Source organism: Sinohyriopsis cumingii, chromosome 7 (genome assembly GCF_028554795.1).
Source record: "Sinohyriopsis cumingii isolate HCF-2022 chromosome 7, ASM2855479v2, whole genome shotgun sequence".
Classification (NCBI taxonomy): Eukaryota; Metazoa; Mollusca; class Bivalvia; order Unionida; family Unionidae; genus Sinohyriopsis; species Sinohyriopsis cumingii.
The window spans coordinates 121,602,696-121,628,777 of NC_142967.1; the positions used below are offsets into that span (position 1 = coordinate 121,602,696).

Here is a 26,082-nt window from a genome sequence, read left to right on the forward strand (position 1 = left end):
CAGTGAAATCATTACTGACTTAAAAAGGCCCTAATCTGTAGTATTTTGGTGTGCCGAACACGAATATAACCGTGAAAAATTTGTATTGGCTCTCGTTTTGAAGATATTCATATACCTCATTTTCTATGTTTCACTGTGTAAATTTCTCCAGTAGGACTGCAGCAACATCCGGAATAATGATGTAACATTGCATAATACCATCATGCTCACATCATCCACAGTTGATTGCATCATTTTCTGATGCAATGCAATACTAATGCCATGCGGCTGCTGAAGTAAGTTGACGTCAGCAGTGTACTATACATGTGTAGGCCTATTATACTAATGCCAGGCGGCTGCTGAAGCTGACGTAAGCAGTGTACTATATAAAGCCCAATCAGATAGGTTCAGCATTTAAAATATTTTAGACGTTGTGCAAGACAGTTCAAGCTACTGTTACATAAAACTTATTATTTTATCCATTTACGTACAATAAAGAACAGTAATGCCTCGAAAGTGTGTTAATACCGCGGACAATTTTTGCTATATTTGTGGGGAAGTGACATTTGCCAACCAGAAGAAAAGTATCAATTCTCAAGTGAAGAAGGCATATCATCTTTACTTCGTATGCAAGGTTGGTGACCAAGACAAGCCTTGGGCTCCGCATATATGCTGTGCTACATGTACAACACAGCTTTCACAGTGGTTGAATTGCAAAAGGTCATCAATGCCGTTTGCAGTCCCAATGGTGTGGAGAGAGCCAAGCAACCACCTAAATGACTGTTACTTCTGCTTGGTTCCTCCTCTTTCCGGCGGAATAACGAAGCGAAAGAAGTCGAGAATAGTCTACCCAAACATTCCGTCTGCATTGAGACCAGTTCCACATGGTGAGGGACTTCCTATTCCAGAACCTCCAGCAGAATATTCTCTTGATTCATCTGACGAAGACAAAGGTGAGTCGACCTGTTCTTCTCCTGGTCCATCAGCATGCAGTGATCCAGATTTTCACTGTGGTGCATCATCAACCCCACACAGAATAACACAGGAAGAACTAAATGACCTGATTCGTGATTTGGACTTATCAAAGAACAAGGCAGAATTGCTAGGATCAAGACTCCAACAATGGAATCTTCTAGAAGAAGATGTCACAATTACTGCATATCGAAAGCGCCACCAGCAATTGGAGCCTTTCTTCAGAAAGGAAAGTAATCTGATATTCTGTTCCGATATTGAGGGCCTCATGAATGCTTTAAAAATCACTCATGACCCACAAGAATGGAGACTATTTGTGGACTCTTCGAAACTGAGTCTCAAGGCTGTGCTTTTGCACAATGGAAACATTCTTCCATCTATTCCAGTAGCGTATGCTGTCCACATGAAAGAGACATACGATAACTTAAGGCAGCTACTGAATTCCATTGAGTATAACAAGTACAGCTGGCACCTCTGTGGTGATTTGAAGGTAGTTGCCCTTTTAATGGGACTGCAGCAAGGATATACAAAATACATGTGTTTCTTATGCGAGTGGGATAGCCGAGCAAGGGAAATGCACTACATGAGGAAGGAATGGACTCACAGGCAGAATGTAGCCATTGGAGAGAAGAATATCCAACACCCAGCTCTGGTTGAGGCTCAGAAAATCTTGCTACCACCCCTTCACATCAAACTAGGTTTGATGAAGAACTTCGTGAAAGCCATTGACCGGACTTTGCCAGCATTCCGATACCTGCATGAAAAATTCCCTCGACTCAGCGAAGCAAAGATTAAAGAGGGAGTTTTTGTGGGTCCTCAGATTCGAGAGCTTTTCAAAGATGACCGGTTCAACAACTTGCTGGAAGGTGACGCGAAACAAGCATGGAATGCTTTTCGCCTAGTTTCTACAAACTTCCTCGGAAATGTTAGGGCAGAAAACTATAAGGAACTAGTAGAAGACATGTTGATGAAGTATAAGAAACTTGGCTGCAATATGTCTCTAAAGATTCACTTCCTTCATTCCCATTTGGATTTCTTTCCTAGCAACTGTGGTATTGTTAGTGATGAACACGGCGAACGTTTTCATCAAGATATCGCAACAATGGAACAAAGATACCAGGGAAAATGGTCCACTACAATGCTGGCTGACTACTGCTGGACACTCCTCAGAGATGCTCCCGAACAGCTGTACAAGAGACAGGCGAAGAAATCTAAGATGTAGTCAGTGACTTGATTTTTTATAGGTAGGCTATTACAGTTGACCTTTTACTATTGGAATGCATTTCGTTATGTAAACATTAATTTCTTGCAGATTACAAAAAAACTAGAGCCAATTTTGCAATTTGACTGTCATATTCGTGTTCAGCACATAAAAATTGATAAGAATTGACTAATTTTATTTCAGTAACATGACTTTTGTAAAAATTTGTTGTCCAGTGATATTGGCTGGGTGAATGATAAAGCATTCATGTACAACAACACATAGAAACACAGACATCAACACTTATACACACAGGTCAACAAATACACACACAAGTATTGTTACTTGTTGACACTAATCATTAGATCACTGTGGCGAAGTTAATGGTAGCATGTCAATATATTTTTTCGGGGTAAAAAATTTTTTTCATGAATTTGATTTACATATTAAATAGATGCCTGTTCTCTGTAGCACAAACATTTTCAATTTCAAATTTGATTAACTCAAAAAAAAACCAAATCATTAGTCTTTTCCTTTCTTATATAAAAGTGCAAACATCACCTGAAAATATCAACAATATAATCATATAATAAAACTTGGCTATAGAGAGGAGGATTTTCATCAGTAGGTAAAACAGGGAGTACCATATATACTTGTGTGTAAGTTGAGTCCAACTGCAATCAACATAGGCCCTGAGCTGTTGTCGCATTATGAACCAACAGATCAGGGTCCTTTTTGTTTGTTCTCTGTTTATACCTAACAAACTGCATAGACTTGGATGCATAGACAGAGCTGGGTCTATGGAGTTTGCAGTTTCCCTCAACTTATAATTCTTTACGGCTCTTCCAGTTTTTAACATTATTCCAAACTGAATATTTTATTTTATAATATTATGCACCGAAATGCATGTTCACATGCCTTATTTGATGTAGACAGCCCATTTTATTATTTTTACATCCAGGCAAATATGCTTTATTTGAAACCCCAGACATCAAAAGCTGGTTGTCTGTCTGGGCTTGGACTTAAAGTCATTTGATTGCTTTGCTTATAATTGAAGTTGTACATGGCTTATACACAATGGAATTTTCTACACCTGAACTATCATTTACAATTATTTTATGTAGATTAAAAGTTAGGTCGTTGTGTTAGTTTGCCCTGTGTTTTGTTTTTGCCATGTATTATTACCCACCTCTTATACCCCTGTCTTATCTTGTGTGTGATTAGTAATACAAAGTTTAGTGGCCTGAAGCTTTTTTGGACACAGTTTTTTTTCCATACCTATAAATGGTGATTTGGCCATTGGTTTTTGTCTTACCTGTAAATGGTGATTTGGCCAATGTTTTTGTCATACCTGTAAATGGTGATTTAGCCATTGTTTTTTGTCTTACCTGTAAATTTTGATTTGGCCATTGCTTTTTGTCTTACCTGTAAATGGTGATTTGACCATCGTGTTTTGTCACACCAGTAAATGGTGATTTGGCCATTGTTTTTCGTCACATCTCTGAATGGTAAGATACAGCCATACAATTTGATGGAGTTATTGAACGTCTCAAATTTGTACCCAGATATGACAGGAGTTTGAATTTTGCCTGTTTAATCATCATTTTCAACATTGTGTGATTCACATTCTGCGATGTGTCAACTTCATCGATATTATTTTCACAAGGAAAATATAGCATCTCCATGTTTATACCACCTGAGTGTCCTTCATGGTGTTTCATTTTGTGTTCCTATCATACAGATAGTGACATTTGTACATGTTTGTAAGGATAATTGTCTTTTTTTTACCAAAAGAAATAATATTTTATTTGGCTTGTTGTACATGTGCTGAAAGCAAAATTAGAGTAATATAAAAATTTATGAACACACCTGTCACTCATTCCATAAACACGTGGTAAACACAGTGTGCTGTACTTGGAGTGATCTTTTCAATCCAACCAGTGTACATGCACCACAAACATTTTTAATACAAATACAAAATGTATCATACAACTTCATATTGTCCATATCATCATCATATCCATGCACCAAAATGGATAACTGAGTTTGCTTCTTTACCACTGATAAGGAGGGGGAGTTTGGAGAAAGAAAATATCAAGTGAAAGAAAGAGTTGTTTCCCTTGCATTGATTATTGGCAAGATGGTATTGGAAACTCCAATATTGGATTAATGCCATATGTTAAGAATTAAAGAAATCTTACTTTACATTGGAATCAAGAATGCACTTTAATGTTGGCACTAGGCTTGGGATACAGGAAGACAAATATTGATATAAAATGCCTTAAATTGCATCTTGTAACCAATAGGTTGGTAATGTAATTGGCAGTACTGGTGTAATATTTGATTAAAAAACAAGAGTCTAATTAGTGTACTCTTGATGTTAAATTGTTACATAACATGCATTTAAAACAGTTATATAACTTGCTGACAGGGTTGTGACATAACCTGCATGTAAAGCTGTTACATAATTTAAAGTTTGCTTGTGTTTATGCATAAGCTCAGACCTGATGAATAATAATCAGTGTGCTATCTAATGACCTTTGCATTTAGATCTCTGTTTCATGCTGACACTATATATAGTGTCCCAAATTTTACAATATACGATGTAATGAGATCTGTGACTATTCTTCTAAAAAATGAACTATTATAATGATGGATCACAGTCACTACTTGATCAAACTCGGAATGATAGTGATTGTTTCTGGAGTATGTGGTAGTCAATGGTTACAATATAAGACATAGCACATGTTATTTTTGTTTTAGTGCTATGTCTTTCTACCTAACTAGCAGGCTTGTATAGTGTGTTCCAACGTCGCTTGAGATTGGAACGGGTAATCGAAGTGTCAGGAATATCTCACACACTTGGCCACCTGTATCATGTCTCTTCCACAAACTGATATGTAATTTATATACTTACTGTGCTGTTTTTATCCTCGTGGAATCAAAATCGGATACTAGCAAATGGATGCTTTTTCATGTTCCGTTGGCATACATTTGAATTTGTTGAAATGCGACAGTAATCGAGGTATGTCCTAAGTAGGTTCATGTGGGGGATATGCTTCTTGAACAAAATGAAACGTTGCTTACAGTTCCAGTAGGCATGCTATATTTTTATTCATTTCGTTAAAGAATAATATTTAAACTTAACCAGATTTTGGCACTCCTGGATTTCATTGCTTTCCAGCCCAACTGAAATGTAGGCCAAAGAAACTTGAAAACAGGTCCATTTCTTTTGTGAGAATTTGAATTGATTAGAGAAAAGACATCAGAGTAAGTAAAGTCTGAATAAAACATTATAACTTTGTAGATAAGCATGGTTATTTTAGTTGCCAGTTGTGTGAGATATGCCTGATAATTTTACTTTCGTTATGATTTTAGTCGACATCAAAACACACTAACAGCACTTTTAGGCAGTTAAGACCCTGGCGCCCAAAACATAAATATCAGCATTGAGGTCTTACATGTAGGACTAGAGTATGTGGAGGACACAAGTTCTGTATCTCGAAGATTCTGGGTTCATACTATTATTTTTCTGAGAATTGCCCCTTGAAATGTACTTCGATTATCTCAGTATTCAGTATCAACTGTTAATTTTGCAGAAGTTAAATTAAAAGAAGTGTTTATAACTATGGTACTGGTATGTATTTACATTTTAATAAATGATGATTATAGTATGTATCTTACTCAGTTTTACATATTGTAAAGTATGGCACTTCATTCATTCTTTTACAAAGTGACTGTCGATCATAGTTCCAATTATTTGGCATTAAATCATGATGTTCATTTGTTTAGTTCTTTGCAAGTTTAGTATTTATTGCATGCTCTCTGACAGACCTTGGGCAGAGTTCACAAAACTCCAGCATAGAACTAGTTATTCTTAAACCCATCTAGCCACATGGAGGCGATTTGGAAATACAGTATCTACCCCATGCTAATTCCATGCTTGAGGACAGAATACTATACTCAATTAATGAACTATATGTCATTCAATCACATGTTGGTGTTCTAACTTGTTTTGGAAAACAGTATTTATCCCATCTGGTGCCCAGCTTAAACTGGCACAGAAATGGGGCAAAGTTTCTGTTGCAAAACAGGCCCAGAACAAAATCCCTGACAGGCATTGTACAAGAATTTCTGTTTACTAATACCACTAAAACTACTACTTCTACTAAAACTACTACTTCTACTAAAACTACTGGCTTTAAACAAAGAGGTGACAACTAGATGCATGGAACTAATCCTTGTGGTTGTCTGTTATTTGCATATTTTCATACATTTCCAGTCTTTTTTTGTGGAAAGATTTAATGAAGCTAAATTTTAAAAAAAGAAAATTAAAAAAATGCACCAATGAATATATAGTATCAAACCAGTGGGGCAACACATGGGAAGTTTGAAGTTTGATACTTTGCAGTTGAATGGTAATGTCTTTGTCAAACAGGTTGTGCATTCCATCCTGTGCATTGTATTATAATAAAATGTAAACTTTGGAACACGTTGCTTTTTGCATGCTTTATTGATATTGATGTTCACAGAAGGCCATTTCTAAGAGTTGGATTTGAATAAATATTTTAATTCAGCAGTTAAGTTTCCATATTAATGACCATATTTATCAGAGGTCTCAAACACATGCTGCCCACCAAGCCATATCCTGTGGCCCGCAAAATGATTGGCGTCACAAGTTATGAGAAATAAAGCCCTTGATCCAACGAAAATGCCTTCATGTGGCCCTATGGTGGTTTGAGATTAAAAACCCTTGTGTATATTGTATTGTGATAGATTGGTTAATTATATATTGTATGAATGAGTAAATAGTAGAAAAGTGGAGTTAACTGTTTAAAATCAGATTCATACAGTCTGGAGCTCTGGTAGACATTTTCAAAAGTTAACTTGCTGTTGACCTTTGGAATTCCCAATTGGCTTTTTTTTAGTAACCCAAGTCAATGACTTGTATTATATTGTAGTGATTTTGCATAAGCTTGCATGACTCTGGTATTATTACTAGTGGAGTCACATAATCTGGTATGTAGTTGCGTCATGAGTATTGTCTTCATCGGTGGATGCTATAGGTGGATGCTGTAGCTGTATTTCATAGTCATGTGACAAAATTGTGTCTTCAGATCAATTTACTCTGGATGCTGGTTTTTGTTGAGGTCATTTTATAACATTGTTTCTTGTAGAGCCACAAGGTGGTTTATTTATATGCGTATGGAGTGCAATGCCTTTTTTCAAGAAATTTAGGTGACTGACATATTTCAGAATCTGTTGATTTGGGTTAGCTTATTTTCTTAGATGCTATTGGCAATGGAGCCATATAATGGTATGTACTTGTATCATGAGGTATATACTACATCTGTTAAATTGGTTACTGTAGCCTTAACTTTTTTGTTCATCAACTTGTGCTTAACTTTGTAACCTGTTTCTTTAGGGTTTGTATTTGGGTCATTTTCAAATCGCTCTCTGAGTCTCCCAAGTTGGTATTTAATGTGTCAAGCTTGGTTCAAAGGAACCAAAATATCTACCAAGATTGGTGATCCATGAATTTACAGTAATCATGGTTTGCATTGCACATGGACAATTTACATGTGGTATTTACCACTGCTGTGACCATCATGAATTTTTTTTATATCATTGCTCCCCCTGAATGGATGGTCATGCCAATATGCTATTTTCACTGAAAGACCTCTTTTGATATTTAGTTGGTCCTCAATGACAATGGTGCCTATCAAACATTCAATTTTGGTAACCACAGCAGTCATCTTGAAAATCTTGTTTTTGCTACCTCTTGTACTTATGAATAGAAAGTCAGCATGGGGTCTTCAGTGGAAGACTTCTTGTTATGTCTAAACTGTGCCAATCTGATATTCAGTATGAAAAGTGATATTGACATGGGGTTTTCACCAGAAGACATCTTATAACATCTAGTTGGTCTTAAATGCAAATTGTGCTGATTGATATTCAGTATGGCCACCATTGCAGTCATCTTGAAAATATTGTTGCTATTGCCACTTAACACATTACCCCCTGGAGGTTTTTGTCGTTTTCACCTGAAATTCGAGGAAGGAACACATTTTGAAAGCTATTTCTGAATGCATTCGAAAACACCAAATCCCAGGTTATCTTTCAAGAACATACTGCCTAGTTGTGTTAGAAACGTCGTTTTTTGTTGGTTATTTGGCTTGCACATGAGCAGAAGGGTAAAAGTTGGAGTTTTTTTTTGTGTGGGCTAAACAGACCCATTATTTTTGTATTGAGACCACTCTTTATTCCAAATGCCCATCTTATCCTATTTTTTGCAAAGGTTTATTAGTCTGTCTGCAGTTCATACCAGTTTGCCTTAGATCTGAGACCAAAAAGTCTAAAATCCTGACACAAAATTTGACTCCGACCACGGGCCAATTTTGGATAGAAAAAAAATAGATTAAAAAAATTGTGGTTTTTCCCTCTGTATTTTGTAGTGCAACTAGAAATTCCAGATTATTTGGTATCATTGTAGAGCTACATCTGTTTACCTTATAATACCACCCACTTTAGTGTATCATACATGACCATGACGCTACAGAGCTCGGCTGTAGGCTACTACCTCCTGCCACGTTAACATGTCGCTAGGGGTTAATGTGTTAATGGAAAATCACAGACATGAAGTTTTATATTAAGTATACAAAATGCATTGTTATTGTTTAGCTGTACCTTTCTTGGCAGAAAATACTGAAACTGTATGACAAGAAATTGTTCTCCTATTAAGGTGTTGTTGTTAATGGGCTTAATGCCATTTTCCAGCACGTGATAGGCTATACATGGCAGGCAGTTATCTAGTGGAGGAAGAACTACCGACCCATGGGAAGCTATTTGCCTGCTTTCTCATATACATGTACCTACATTGGCTGAACCTGAGACTTGAACCCACACAGGCAGGTGAGCTGTCAGTGATCTCTAATGGCAAGTGCCTTAGACCACTTAGCCATCTAGGGCCCCCATTATAATGGTGAACCAGAAGATTCTAGAACATAAGACCTCCTCTGGTCCAACCCATATGTACCTTGTCTATGTGCACTGTCCTCATTCTTTTTCCACTCGCAGCAATTATAGGCTGCTGAAATTCAACATCATAGAGAAAATGCCTTTGCTTTGTGTTTTATGTCATGGTTTGAGTTTTCTCTTCTTTGTGTGAAATTACCTCTGATCTTTTTTTCTATAATGAAACTAGCTTTATAGCTACCTAAACAAATTTCTGGTTACATTTGTTACGATCTTATATTTAGGGTCATTCCCCACATGGTGTTAGCATAACTATTATTGCTGACAATTTATTTCTGACTATTGTAGTAAATTATCTCTGTCTTTGCTGAATTTGGGCTGCAGGTTCATATTCATTCTGTTGACTGTTTTATTACAGTAACAAATCTTTATATTTCATATTTTCTTTTAATTTGACTTGTGCCATTTTTTTGTTTGGAAAGTCATTTCACACAGCAGTTTATTCCTTTATGTTGTTTGTTTAGTCATTGAACACCATTTAAATTTTCAGCTTAGCATTGCTTCCATTTTGCATTAAAACATTAAAATGGTTTTAATTCTCCTTGGTGCTACCTATAAAAGGTGAGTTTGTGCTGTTATCATATTGACATGGACTTAGTCCGTGCAAATACATTTATTCATTTACTTATTTAGAAGTTTTTGAATAAATCTTATTTACAGCATTCTCTTTCAGCAATGGTTTAAGCAAGGTGTGGGTGAGTGTTACAGCACGAAAAACCCAGGTTATAAATGGATGTTGTACCCTTCCCTTTCCAGGAGGGCAGAGAGCAAGTTACACCCTGTTGTGAGAGAGGACCAGCACCCTCTAGTCACCCACTGCTCAGTGCAGGATGAAAGTGCGTCAAGTCTTTTGCCTATGCAAGGATTGAACAGCACTCTTTCAGTTTCTGAGGACCATTATTGGTGATGGGATCAAGCCACCCACTTTAAACACATAAAAGACTAGGTCTGTGGTAGCCACAGCCTCTCATGCCAGCCACTTTTTAGCAGTGTCTTTCAACCTGCTTTGGTGGATTCCCTGTTGCCAGTAGCCCTTCATTTTTGTTGCAAGCAGCAGCAAAAACATTTTGGTATGTACTATCCTTGTCCATGCCTAGTTAGTTTAGCTCCACCTTTACAGGGATGCTGATCTGGTCTTAGGTCTTTATAGAGTACATCCATGGTCTTAATAGAGCACATCCTAGACCTTAATTGAGCACAGTTAGAGTCTTCTGAGTGTTGCTGTACTGTAATCAGAAACTGTCTTTGGTTGGCTCATCCCCTTCTTGGTTTCTCCTATCACAGAGATCAGTAACACTGATCCTTTGCACCTGCTTCTGGCCCATCAAACTAGCTAAGAAGCAAAATCATCCTAACTGACCATAGAGTCCATCTGCTGTATTCCTTAAAGCCATGCAGACTGCCATAGGGGCTTGGCATTTTCATGTTGTGGAAAATTTACAATTAAAGAGTATATCTCTTTACACTGGAGGCTTGAACCTCTATCATTAGCCAGGGCATTCCATAAAACTGGAAGTAGCAGATATGGATTTTAAAGTAATAGGGGAGTTTGGAGGGTGCTTAATTGGGGGTGGGGGAACAGGGTACAGCGATAAGTAGCTGGTTGTTAAAGATGATTTAGGCAGGCATATTACTTGGCTACTAATGTTTAAGGAATTTCAAATAGCTTGTACCATTATACGTGAGTTTTACACTTCATCATTCATTCAACTGGTTCCCTCATGTTTGTTTACTCCTTTGTAGTTTATAATGTCAATGTAATTATAACTAAAATGATCATATTTCAGTAGCTGTTGAGCTGTTCCATTTCATTTTCTTTGCAAGTGATTTGGCAAACTGCATTTTATTCACATGTTAGCATAATGAAGTACATATGCAGAAGTAATGTACACTACATGCAAGTTAAAATTAAAACTAGGTGTGAATTGATTGAATTTTCAGATCTTGCAGTAGGGTACTGTATTCATAGACATAGGAGAAAAGGGCTGATTTGGGAGGGGAGTCTTTGAAAAAACATTGAAATTAAGATCTAATGTATTGGAAAAATTATGGAATTTTGAAAAAAATAGCTATGGCTTTACAGCATTGTTTATAACTATTGCCATTACTTCATTCCTGTTAAAATGTGATAGTCATGCATTCATTTAGCCATGGAAAAGCCATTAATGTTCTGACCAGAAATGTTAAACATGTATAATTTGAAATCACGTAATGATGGATGTTTTATTGCCATTCAAAATTTTTAACAATCTTTTTGGAGACAAAACAGCAGCCATCATGAGCTACACTATTCAATAATAGGAATACATGTACATCTGTTTCAGATAAAGGGACTGCCATGTTTATGTTATTTTCCCCACTTTCCACTGTTTGCTTGTCAGTGATCTGGTGGCAGCTGCCTGCATGTAACCCTCCCATTTAAAGTTCAGTAGAGGAAAGTACATGTGAACTTGTACATTTGGGGCTTATAGACTCAGTCGTTGGTCAGGCTTTATTGGTTGGAGGTCACATTAGGTTTCAAAGCATTTTTTATGAACTTTGAATGCAAAACCCTTGTGAGAAATAGAGTTTAATCAGCTAATTGTGTATTATTGTTTCCATGTTGGATGCTTACCAATACACTTATTTGTGTCAGGAATTGACTCATTTTACTTCTAATTTTCTGTATACTGGATGTTTTAACTGCAGAGTGCATGGAGTATAGAGTTTCTCAGTAGAAACAGCACACTACAGGGATACATGTACTTCAGTCATGCTAAAGTTATCAGGCTGGCCAGTTCATTTGTTGTCGGGACTACATCAATACTGTAGTTAGCCAGAAAAAGGAAAACCCAAGATAAAACTATTTGCTATTCAGTAATTAACTTGCAGAGTGAAAGATAAACTTCATTTTCAGCCTGGAGATCACATGGCTTAGCAGGGTCAGACATATTTCAGAATCAGATTGTATTTTCTGCAGGTTAGGAAGTCAAGTACCTGGGAGTTGAAGCTTAAATCAGCAGCCTTGTGCATCATCCTTTGTAAAATACTTTCAAAGTTTGTTTAGGAGAAAAAAATTGAGCAGTTCATGTTTTCATATAGTCTGCTTGACTTCAGTATATACTAGCCCAGACTTGGTATTCTGGTTGCCTGTAAGTGCTGGGCACAAACTTGGATATTGCTTTGTTAGGTTGGTTGACCTTCATGTACTTCTACAGTGTGATTTGCAAGCAGAGAGGACTAATTTGCAACTTGAGAATGATATTAATTAATTGTACCAAATGATATTCTGATCAGATTCTAATCTATCCCAGGATCTCAAGTTTTGAACAGTTTAATTTTCAGCTAATTTTATTCCAAGTCTTACCTCAAGACTTGCTTGTGAGATTTACAGCTTAGATGAGTATGCAGCAAATTTGAAACCACAATAGTGGTCTGTCCAGTTTTTCTGTTCCATAAAGATGTTTGCTTATCAAACTTAACAGAGTAAACAGTTGATAACGAGGAGGATAAAATCAGTGACAAGAAGTATCTACCTAGTGTCCCAAACTTTACTGTGAAATCATCAATGAAGATGTAATTGTAATAACTATAGCACTTGTCAGATGCAGTTTAGATTCATATCACGATACTGGTTTATGACAGTGTACTTAACATTTTACTAGTTATTGGCATATAACAAGAGAGCTGACATTTTACTGGTTACTAGTATTTGCCTTTGACAGAGACATATTATTCGTTACTCGTATTCACCTATGACAGTCACATTTCACAAGCTATTAGTATTAGTTTATGACAGTGGAATTCACATTTTACTAGTTGCTAGTATTGGTCTATGACAGCTAGTGGAACTGACATTTTACTATTTACTAGTATTGTCCTGTGACAGTAGAGTTGACATTTTGCTAGGTCACCTATGACATTGAATCTAACATTGTAGTAGTTATCAGTCTATGATGGTGGATTTTACATTTTTCTACTTGTGAGTATTGTCCTGCGACACTAGAGTTGGCATTTTACTAGTTACTAGTATTGGACCAAGGCAGCAGGGTTGACATTTTACTATTTATCAAGTTGGATGAATAGGCTGTATAGGATTAGTTTGGACACCAGGCTAGGCATGACATAGCATTAGTTCTAAAAGCTAACCATGCATTATATAGATAAGGATATGAAAGCAAACAGCAAGAAATTGTGAATCATATCTTCATGCTGTTCATGGATTCGGATGATTTTTGTGTGGATTGAAGTACATAAAGTTACTTGCCATATAGGTAGAAACACTAGTCTGTAGTACATATATTTAGAGACTGCATGACCAGTTATCATTTTCAAGTTCACAGTTTTTGACAACTTCTAGATGAGGATTAGTAAACATGACTTTTAAAAAAATCTTCAATCAACATGGATAATTGACTAATATTAGTGCAGTACTCTATGGCTGGAGCTTGTCAAAATCTTGTATGAGCCTTTTTTTCATAACTACTTGACCAAGGGGATTGTTGATTTATGAGATTGTACCAAAGGACATTTTTATTTACAAGGACAAGTGTTTCTTCAAAAGCCCTTGACCATTGTGTGAAAGGATTTTTGGGGGGCGGCAGCAGATCGGTGTTATGAAGTATTCATGTAAAGCCTTAGTTTCAAGCAACGAAAGTCAAAATTACTTGATTCATGTCATCTTGCTTGCTTACAGTTATTTTTGTTTACATGAAGTTCAAGCCAAAGATGAATCTTGCAACCACCAGCAATTACACATCAGGTCATTTATTTCCTGGTTACAGTAAGTTTTGCTACAAATGCCAGCATTATAAAGGAGATAGATGATAATAAACTTTGTATCAACATACCTTGTCACTGAACTAGTTGACACTAAACAAGCATGGTTAATCTTTGATGATCTTCGTTTGGAGAATTGCAATGGGTCCTTTCTGGTCTCCCACCATGTTGAATTGTTAGTCTTAGATTTGCTGTTAGAGTTTATTATAAAGAATATCAGTTGGTGCAGTGCAGGAAATAGAGCTTAAGCTTGTTTCCTTTCTCAGGAAATACTGATGTGATCTGTGCTCATTTAAATTGTCCTATCTTCTATGTGTATGGTGTACAGGATATGGGAGGTGTATTCTGGATAGATGTACATGTTTATAGTGCTATGTGTTATGCCTTAAACTCTTACAAGGAGTTCTACATGTTGTTACGTGTGAAATGCATGGATGATAGATTTGACTCAATATATGTGCATATATTTAGGATGCAGTCTTAATCATATAGTACAAGTGCTTGTCACGCTTTCTCTTATTTTGTATTCAGGCTAGTTTGTATGCTATTTGCTGTTTTTATTGCCTGGGGCCAGTCATGGTACATAGACACATCATAACTGGCAGATCAGTTATGAGCAGACAGCAGAGGAGTTCAACCAAATAATACAGTGTGCCCTTCCAGGATGTCCATCTAAACAATGTGTAATTGGATATAGCCTTGTGTCAAATCTGTTCTGTTGATCAGTCAAACAAATTTTGATTTTCATGAGCTAGTGAGACCTAGAGGTTTCACAGGTGTTGATACTGGTAACGATGTAAAATTACTGCTTTGAGATGATATTTTGATCTCAGATGTAATTTTTTTTACTGCTTTGAGATGATATTTTGATCTCAGATGTAATTTTTTTTACTAATGTATTTAAGGCAGATTAAGACAAGATATTTTTGTGGTCAAGACTGGATGAGTAATACTGTTGAGACTGTTTTATGCTCATGTATCATTTCTGATAAGAGATAAATACAGTTGATAGCTGGATGTGTCCTTTGCTCACTGGTGAAAATAAAGGGTTAGTGGGTTGGAGTGAACATTTTCATTTCCTGGACTGTGTACAATATGGATACCTACTGTCATATTTTTGGACGTAATGGCTTTTTGCAGTCAGTATTTATTTTTTTGAAATAAATTTTTTGTATGAAAAAAGGATTTTTTTCCTACTCATTAATATGTCATTATGCAAAACTTTGATTGGTTTGTTCATAGAATATGGTGATATGTTTTATATGACAGTTGTATGATTTCATTGTTTTTACTGGCTTTTGGATTAGTTATCAAAACAGTACATGAGTATGTGTCACCAGCTGTAAATCTCATGTTAAAAAGTTTGAGGCTGTGAAGAAATATAGTTCTGATGCCAGAAGAAGAGAATACATGTTTGTTCAGATGCTCTTTGAGGTAACATTTACACTCATTTATATTTATAATTGTATCTTGATTTCAGTAATTTCATTACCTTGTCAAGGTGTTGGATATATCTTCATTGATGGATCCTTCATGGAGATTTTTGTGTTTTGTTTCAATGTTTTGAACTACTGCAGTAAAAAATCAAAACAGGCACATTATTTTATTTCAAATTTAAAAAAAGGATATATTAAGTGAGCTAAAGGGAATTAATTTTCACCTTAAGCATTCTGGACCTGGACCCTGGATTAATTATAAACAACTAGGCAATGTCTTTAAAGAAATGGCGGTCCATGGATTTATTTCATTTCTCGGCTCGTGAGAGTCCGTTTTTGGAGAAAAAGGTCCCCAAAATGAAGTCTCAAGATGATCACACGGTTGTTGAAAGGTCGCCCTCCATAGAGAGTAGTGACAAGGAGGACACCTTTAACAGGATAGCACAATCCAGTGCAAGTGAGATTCTGCGACACCGCAGGTAAGACTTTTAGTCGCAAAAGAGATCCCACTTTTTGCCTAGATAAGCAAGGGATAAGTTAGGTAGTACGCAACATAAAAAATGTTCTGGTTCTGTTGCTAAAATACAGCTTAGTCAGATTTGTTGGACATGGGCTAGTCTCTAAAATTATTGACCATTTGGAAGTTGTCGGTAATTATGTTGTCAATAATTAGGAGTGGGTGGGGTATAATTTCACAGTTTTATATGATCTTTTGCAACTCCAGATTTGTTGAGATTTTTTATGCTGAACTCAAAAAAGTGGTAGTTTACTATGACACATCACATCTCTGTCTGCATTATGTATCAGCAACTTACCTCTTAAGATTGGAACTTCAATTTCTTCCACTGACCTCTATGCAGATGTTACTGCACTGTCTGAGATGAGTAAAACCAAAATGGTACTTGAAAATAAGATTCTCTCAACAGACTTCAGGTATGGTGCAGGGAAAACAGTACGATCATTAATACAGAAAAAACAAGAGCCCTACTAGTTACAACGCAACAAAGATGAGCAAAGCTAGATAGCGACAAACTCCAGGTTCTGTTTGACAATGTGAGCCTTAATATGACCATCTGAGGTAAAATTCCTGGTGTGCTCGAAGATAATAATCTTACTTGGTCTATTCACATTAAACATGTTTCAGAAAAGGTTAATTCTTATCTTTGGCTACTGAGGAAATCAAAACATACATTCCTCTTCAGTATAGGGTCATCTTTTATAAAAGTTATATTCAGCCATATCTGGACTATTTTAATGTAATTTGGGGTAATACCTCTAATTCAAACATAACAACACTTTTAGGACTCCAAAAGAGGGCTTGCCATTTAGTTCTAGATCAATGTATAGGCAATTTCCAGGATGCAATGAATAATATAAAGATTTTAACAAAACATGAAAAAAAATTCTTAGAAAGGCCAAATTGATGTATAAAGTATGCAGAAAAGCCATTCCAGTCTATCTAAGCAATATTTTTCACCAAAGAGATGCTGATGGTACTCCAAATTAAAGGTCCGTAAGAAGTAAAAATTACATTATACCAAGGCCAAAGAAGTAATTGTTTAAAATTAAGTTTACAGTATACAGGTCTACTGATATGGAACAATATTCCCAGTGACATAAGGCCAGCTCTTAGCATTTCTTCTTTTCGTAATCATTGTCTCGGATGAAGTCAATTGAACAGTTCTAGTACAATAAATACCGCCTGCTTTTCTGTAATTTTGCATCATTTTCAGAGTTGAATTTTTCAATGCAGGATGATATTTTATATATGTTTATGTGTTCACAGATGCCTGTGCATGTATTCCAGGCTTGATACTTTGATTTTTTTAAATCGCTTAATTATTTAGTGTCAAGCCAGATTATTCACATCATGTTGTATATACAGTACTGCATATATTGTACATAACAGATAGAAGGCCTCAAGGTAGCGACTGCTCCAGTGGCCTAGCGGTTAGAGCGTCTGCCTCGTAAGTGGGAGGTCATGGGTTCGAACCATGGCTGAGTCGAACCAAAGACTTACAAACATGGTACTAACAGCTGCCTTGCTAGACGCTCAGCATTAAGAGGTTAGTGTTAGGACTGGTTGGCCTGGTGTCAGGATAATGTGACGAGTTGGGACATCATGCTACAGGTCTGCAGCATGATGCCCCAGTGCTAGCCATCACTATAAATTGCCACACTGCAGACATTTTAGCGATATGACTGAAAAAAATGTTAAAGCAACGTTAAAAATCCTAATCACACACACACACATGCCTCAAGGTAGATTAGTTCTGTAACTAATAGAGTTACCTTCTCTAATTAAAGTCTTTATTATTATTATTATTATTATTATTTTAGTTTGAGTCCTTACTTGAGCAACTAGGATATGTGGGAAAGTTTTCTAGTTGCTTCCAGTGGTTTGTTGGTTCTTCCTGTGTTCTTCCTCCATTAAATGTACTGGCTGCCATATCATGGTGGTGTTGTTGTAGGGTTTAACACCAATTTTCAGCACACAATAGACTATACATGGTGGCTAGTATTAATGGTAGAGGAAGAACCCTATCATGTACTCCAGCGTGGTGTTAAACCCAACATCACACAGCATAGGCCAACATGTATAGCAAATATGACATAGAATGTAAAGACTGTTGATTAAGTAATGCATAATTGTAATTATCATAACTAAGGGTCATGCATGTACACATATTATCACAAATCAGGTTTATACATGTAGATGGAATTAGAACAAGTAAGGGTTAAGTGTATGATTTGTCTGCAAGATGGATGAAGGAATTATTTTTAATTTGTTTGCTTCTAATTATAAGGCCTTCTATCTGTTATATACATTATATACAACGTGGTGTGAATAATCTGGCTTGACACTAGATATTTTAATGATTTTTAAAAATCAAAATATAAAGCCTGGAACAAATGCACAGCATCTGTGAACACATAAACATATATAAAATATAAAATATCATCCTGCATTGAAAAATTCAACTGAAAATGATGCAAAATTACAGAAAAGCAGGCAGTATTTATTGTACTAGAACTGTTCAATTGTTTAAAGATTTCATCCATAAGAGACACTGATTATGAAAAGAAGAAATGCTAAGAGCCTGCTTTATGTCACCTGGAATATTGTTCCATACCAATGGACCATTATATTGAACACGTTTTAAACTATTCCTTCTTTGGCCTTGATATAATGTAATCTTTACTTCTTATGGACCTTAAATTTGGAGTACCATCAACATCTCTTTGGTGAAAGATATTGCTTAGATAGGAATGGCATTTCTGGATCCTTTTACATCAGTTTGGCCTTTCTAAGATATATTCTTTCATTTATTGTTAAAAACTTTATATTATTCATTGCATCCTGGAAATTGTCTATGCATTGATCTAGAATTAAATTGCTTTTGATAAAACAATTCATCTACTGTTTCAGAAAACAAGGATATTCTCAGATTGTGCGATTGACACTATTTTACAAGTTTGATTCAGAGTAATATGCAGAATATTCTGCATTCCACTGCATGTGCTAATGTTTGACCTGATCTCAAATTTTTCCTAGCAGGGTCCTCAATAGGGAGTGATACAGACAGGTTGTTGCATCTGTTCCTTTTGAGATTTGGGGTGGTTGCCTTTTTTTTTCCTTTATGTTTTTATCAGTTTTTGCTCTGCCGGTTTTAGAAAAGAAAAGTATATGGCAGGTCCGCTGACTGTCTTCTGTCTGTTAACACAAGTTTGTTATTGCTACGCTCCTAAATGACTGGAAGGATTGACTTTACACACACACCCCTTGGTCTAGTTGATCCAGAATGAAAATGTTTTTGCTTGGACATCCATTATGTCTATCACAGTGTCAATATGGGAAATCTTGTTACTGCTACAAGTACTTCTCGTAAATGGATAGTCATATCAGCATTTACTTTTCTCAGAAATATTTCTTACGATGTCTAGTTAGCCCTAAATAAAAGTGGTGCTGATCTAACATCCATTATGGTAACCACAGCATTGATCATTAAAATTATCATTGCTGCTCCTTCTGAATGTATGGTTGTGTTATTAGGTTTTACTAAAAGACTTCCTATAATGTCTAGCTGGTTCTAAATAAAAATGGTACATATCTGGCATCCAATATGGCCATGATGACAGCCTTCAAAAAACTCATTACCAGTATCAGAATTCCACTTGAGCAGAAAGTCGTACATGTATTGATGTGGGGTCTTCACCAGAAGACTTTCTATAATGCCCATCTTATCAATCTGATATGCAATATGGCCACCACAGCAGCCATCTTGAATGTTGTTATTGCTACTCCTGAATTGAAAGCCATATTATCTCTACCTCATTCCAAAGAGATGGCTATATAAACATGGGATTTTCAGTGGTATTCTTTTGAGACCTGGTTGGTCCTTAATAAAACTGGTGCCAGCCATGCATCCAATATGGCTGCCAACTACTGTGTTAAAACTATTGTTCTTTCTCCCCCTGAATGAATGATCATCATGACTGGGTGCACCAAGTCATTAGTGAAAATGGTGCAGTCATACATCCAATTTGCTGGCATGACTACTGTCTTAAAAATATTGTCATTACTTCCTTAATAGATGATTATTATGATAGGGTTTTCACCAAGTCTTAAATAAAGCTGGTGCAGTTGTACATCCTCTGTGGCTGCCATGAAACCATCTTAAAAATATTGTCACTATATATAACCCCACTAATGCAGTGTCTCCCAAAGTGCGGTACTTGTACCACTGGTGGTATGCAAAGCGTTTCAGGAGATACAAAGCAAGAAATAAATCATTAATATTTGTACACAAAAACCCACTATGGCACTGGGAGAACAGGTACACTGATAAGACCAGTGTCCCAAAAGGGGATATGCAAAATGTTACATGTTTGGGAAACACTGCCCTAATGGATGATCATTATGATGGGGTTATGTTGCCAGTAGCTTCTGCTCATTTGAGAGCCCTAAGAAACCAGTCAACCAACCAACCAAAAATTAGCCATTTTGATAAAGACAAATTAGTTGGAAATATGCACCTATCACAAGTATATCTTCATACAGCTTGTTTCCATTAGTAATATATGTACATATAAAATGAGAAACAAATATGCAACTACAGCCAGTATTTATTTTTGTGAAAGAAAATACCGATAGCATATCATGTTAGTGTTCTTATTTTGCATGCAAAGATGTAGTGCAGCCCACTTCTGACCAGCATTCAACACCAACACGCTGGGTACATCATTACATGTTAGTGATATTACATTACTGACAAGATATTTGGGACAATTTCATTGGCACACAGAGTATCCAGATAGCAAGAAAAACTCATATTTTATGTCAAGTAATTGGGAATATGATGGTACAAATTCTCAGTGATCAGTGGAAATTTTGAAGAACAATCCACAAATCAGCCAAATGCCAACAAGAATTTATGCTGACCCTACATGTGGATGTTACTCTGTTGTTGTCACCTTGCTGTGTTATAATTGGCTGGAGATGATTAATCTCTTATTAGCTGGTGTCATCCTGTAGAGGGACAATTAGGTTCACAACAGTTGTCAGAATAAGACTAGTAAGAAGAGCTATTAAATTGCTTGATTGCATTATTATTGTGTTGCCCTGGTCATTAGACAACATGAGACAAGCAGATGATTGCTGATGAACTGACCAACAAGTGGTCATTGATGGGAAGATGAGAGAGAAAGCAAGAGAGTGAGTTATTTAGTTTTTGGTTTGGTGTTTTACTGCACAACTTCACAAGTAGAAATTTTGGGCTTGTCCCGACATTATTGCCTGAATGTTTTGAGGTCCAACATTGCATTTTATGCCTTGAGCTCCTCTCATCTTGATTTGTTCTCAGAAGTATTGAAGGTTTTAAAGGATGGGGTGAGTGCATTTCCTCATGATGCATCCACTTATATATTACATATAAACACCACACCTGCCTGTGTGTCCTGGCACTCAGAGGTTGAGAGTTCAAAACTTGTGCAGCATTCCAAATTTTGTAAAAATAATTTTATATTTAGGTTAAAACATTCTTTTGAACTCACCCATCCAATATTTTATAAAAATTTGTATTTTTAATCTTCAAACTCATTTATCACTCCCATGCTAGGATGGGCAATAGCTAGTTTTTTTCATGTTTAAGTTTCACTGTGATGATACAAGTTCAATGCAATGCATGGACTGACATCACATAGCAATGACTATGAAGGTCAGAACTTGCAGTGAATTTTAATTTTCTTTTTTTTTTCAAGGGTCCAGCTTCAACAGGAAGCATTTTAAAAGAGATTTGAGAGAAGTGTTTAAGATATTTGAATCACTGAAATAATTAATGCAGTATTGAATATGAAGGAATAGACTTCAAAATTAGAATGGCTTTAATTGACATTTAGTTTGTTATTATAATTGTGTGCTCATTCTGATATGCTTACATAAACTGTAACTGTATATATAAACAGGTAAATATTTTGTATTCTTGTCATAGTTATGACAGCTTGTGAGATAAATAATGCTTGTATCACAGCGTTGCACATATGAACATATGAAGCAAGGTATGGTTTGAATATGTATGCATACACTAGTGCATCTCAAGAACAGGTGTGGTGATATAGTTAAATATTAACAGTGTTTATCACTCATGTACTAAGCAAACATCCTGGTTGATCAAATGTAACCATTATACATTATACATGTATATAGATATTGGTGTCCTTTCGTGTATCCATTTAATGAAAGAAAGAGAGAGAAATGTGTATGTTCCACAAACTTACTCATGATAAACATTCCTCCAATCCGTACGCTGCACAAATATGTTGAATTTAAATCCTTCATGAATTTTCCATCAATATAGGTTTATTATACTTGGGTCCCAACTTGGTAGGTACTATCATGGTTCCCACTCTACCGTGAAATTGGGAAAAAGTCAGGAGAAATGATAAATTTTTCCCAGCTGTGAAAAGTCCCTGAATTTTGCAAATATTGATAAAATTGGGGAAAACCTGGGAATTTTCTGCAACCACTTGATGCCCGAAACGACTACATAATTTAGTCATAACAAAACTGATCTTGAGTTAAAAAATTTAATCCTATCGAGTTCTAACCAGAATATTTGGAGGTTGCATTATCGATCATTTGAGTACTAGCCATAAACATATTTTCTGAATCAATCCAAATACTCAGCAGATCAGATTTGTCTAGTAGACTTTTATTTTCACTTTCAGCTTGATATCTGTATCTTTCCTTACATGGAAGGTATAAAAAACCAGTCTAGCATCACAAGAGGCCAACATGGTGGTGGCCAAGCGTAGCCACTTTCTGGATGACCTAGCAAACTTAAACGTTAAATTGAGTCATACATTCATTAAATCAATATAAAAATTACTTAGTTTCTCAGAAATTGCGAGTATTGAAATCATTATGTCTTTAATCTGCTGAAAGACGAGATAAAACTATGGCGTTGATGAACTGTGACCTGGTACTCGCAATTTGCTTTGCTAATCGCACGAGTACATAAATCTCGTAATCCATATTTTCAAGCGTTGTAGAAAGAAAATATTAAATGAAAGCCATATACTGGTTGTCATAACCATACAAAAACAAAAGAACACAAAATTCTCTATATTTATTCCGAGAACATTGTCTGTAGTTTTGTTGTATCATGTGACTACCATGTTGACATGAGCTCTGTTTGATGAATCGGACTGGCCAGATTGCTATGACAGTGATAGGTTTCTTGTTGTTCTCAAAAATACGTTGACGATGGTATGTTCTTTCTGGTTTTTACAAGAGGTATCTGACTTTTCATTTAATATAATTGAATTTTTCTACAACAACTTGAGAAAGGAGTTTGCTGTTGATGGCATGTATCTATTAAACTTCCGATGTCATCGTTTAGATTTGTGAACTCATGTGAATAGTAATGCAAATGTCAAGTACCAGTTTCATCTATGTTGTAGTTTAGTCTAAGTCTAGTCTGTCAGTGGATTAAAGACAGTGATTATAATGCTTGCCATTTCTGAGAAAATAAATCATTTTTCCATTGATTTCCTGCAGTTATGAGTCGATATAGCATAAGTTTAAGTTTTCTAGACCTGCTGGTAAGCAACTAGCATATGCCGCTACTTGCACTGCAGCAGCGAATTCCAAAATTTCTATATGCAATTGCTATTATCCCACACTCCAACCTAAATGTTCAATGTGAAAAAATAGGGTAGTAATATTTAGATGAAACCCGGATTAGAAAATGGACTTCTATTCATTTTAAGCCAAATTTATTATTCAAAATGTTGAATCTTTGAGCTGAACTTTGGTGCAAAACTATTACACACTGACAAGTAGGCCTAGCTTGAAGCATTGGTTTCAGATCTTGAACAGAACGCAGTAGAAATGAGAAATTGTCGTCCCTTGTATTATATATCTAATAAAGGTTTGGTGACTGGTTTATCAAATTACAAGAAGACAAAAGTTTCAGACAATTCAGTCCTTGTTTATAGAACAATATACAATTTTGACGGTCTTGTCAAAATTTAAGTCAGCCCTGTAGTAAATGTTTTTTAAATGATTGATTTTTAACCAAATCATCTTAAGGAGATTAGGTTGTTTGAAAAATCTTGTTTGGGATTTTATTGGCACAGACAATTCAGGGTTAAACTCTTTTTGTTTGTTACAAGATAAGATTTTAATTCTTTGCGTTTATCGTTGTTTTTTTTACTGTAATAGGAAATGTTTACTTTGTATAACATGCATATATTTTGCTATAGAATTCTTTAGAATTAAGGGTTTGAAAGGAAACAAAACTAATTTATGTTCGTTATGTTGTTCTCATTTAGCAAAGTGAAGTTAGAATTTTTATTTTGTGCATTGAAATGACATTACATGCCAATAAGAGTATGATTGAACTTGTTTTGTATGATACATTTTATGGTTTTGTACATAATCATCCTTTCTGACTTAGATGTTTTGGAGAGTCTTGAAAGAGAAACATCTTTATGATCAGAAAATGCATGTTTTATAATCTGAAATGTTCTTTAATTCCATTCAGTAATGGTCATATATGAACCTTGAAAAAAAAATGGTTTTCATCCTGGAAAAACCCTGTAATTGACCTGGAAATTTATCTTTAGAAAAGCGTGGGAACCATGTACTATGCATATGATTTTGGTTTACATCAAATTTACTGTTGTCATATATGTAGACTTGACCAATAGGTATAGATATAGGGATTGGGTGTGTGTCAAATTTAGCATGTCTGTGTGTGGATGTGTTTTGCATAAACATTGTTGTACAGTTGTTGTTGTTGAATTGGGGTTCTGGTTTTCTTAGTTGATCTTGGCATTTCAGGAACAATAGGTTCCAAACTTGCATTCTGAAATCCTCATTTAGCAGTCATTACTAATAATGCTCCTTTTTTGGGGGGGGTGGTTCTCATGTGAAAAGTACTTGACTGGATTGAAGATTTTCTGTGAAATAATTATTATGCCAAGTTAGTTTCTCAAATGAAGTGCTTGCTTACAAGATGGCCCTTTGTTCATCTGTTACACTGTATTTGATCAGCTGTAAACATAGATTTGTTATTATTACCCATTATAAACCACTTGGAGGATTGCCATGAAAATTGGTTCACACATTCATCCCAAGGTTTGATTGGTCCAGAATGAAAATGATGAAGCTCAGACATCCAATTCAGCAACTGCAGTAGCCATTTTGAAAATCTTGCTATTGCTATTCTGGAGATATGGATGATCATTTCAGCATGTGGTTTTCAGTTGTAGAATTTCCATGAAGCCTTCATGGTCCTAAGTGAAAATTGTGCCAGTCTGATATCAACAATTTGCCACCATGGCAGACATCTTGAAAATCATGTTATAATCTATGCCATTAGAATAGAAAGTCATGAAAGCTTTTAAAAACATCATATATTTTTTTCTCATGCCTTTGCTTAGATTTGAAATGCAGCTGTGGTGTTATATTAAAACTGAAGAAATATTGCAGTTTCCTCATACAGGTGAAATCTTATCTAGAAGAGATCTTTGTTGGGATATGGAAATGACTAAGAACCAAATCTCTCACATTGTACTTCAGACATATAATGACTGCTACAATCACAGGAACTTGTTTCTGTTAGTGAACAAGGAAAACTGTTAGCAACACGAACTCCACTTCCACAAATTAACACAAACTGACTACACGTAACTCACATGGTTTGAAATCAATCCCTTTGCTGATTCAGTGCTAATGTTTTTAATCCCATTATGGCACGTTTAGTAACAAATAACATGTATGAATATAAAGGAGACATTCCAAACTTGTTTCCTTGTATGATTTGAACTGATTGGACATTTAATAGTCAGTTTTACACAAAGTTTCTCTATTACTCTTTATCAACTTGGATTGAGTTTGGATGCAGTGTGTGATGAAGTGCATAAACTACATTCAGTTCTGATTGGTAGTTATTGCCTTCTATGGTCTGGAACAAACAATTAGATTTGAATTTGATATTTAATTGTGACACATGGGAAATGTAGGCCTTTGAATTCAAGCCAGGTAGACAAGCCATGAAACAACTGGAAACAGTGTGTCAAAAAAGTAAGCATCCTTTTTTTTTTTTTTTTTTTTTTAAACAAGATTATTGCATACATTAGAAAGATTCTTGAACATCAAGACTGGTTTGACTCAACATTAAGACTGTTTATCAA

General features: G+C 35.7%; 1 protein-coding gene and 1 long non-coding RNA gene across 2 annotated transcripts in view; one reads left to right on the plus strand and one right to left on the minus strand.

The window, feature by feature from the left end:
- LOC149796046 (uncharacterized) overlaps positions 1 to 14,172 on the minus strand; it is a 31,853-nt gene extending 17,681 nt beyond the window's left edge. The window contains exon 1 of the long non-coding RNA XR_016422480.1: positions 14,017 to 14,172. This is a non-coding gene — a long non-coding RNA (uncharacterized LOC149796046). The remainder of the gene's footprint in view (positions 1 to 14,016) is intronic.
- Positions 14,173 to 14,371: 199 nt separating this feature from the next.
- The window catches only part of LOC149796047 (rho guanine nucleotide exchange factor 12-like), a 344,172-nt gene continuing 332,461 nt past the window's right edge, over positions 14,372 to 26,082 (plus strand). Inside the window, exon 1 of the mRNA XM_089965965.1 lies at positions 14,372 to 15,860. Within this exon, the coding sequence (XP_089822091.1) occupies positions 15,655 to 15,860 (206 nt within the window). The 5' untranslated portion in view covers positions 14,372 to 15,654. The remainder of the gene's footprint in view (positions 15,861 to 26,082) is intronic.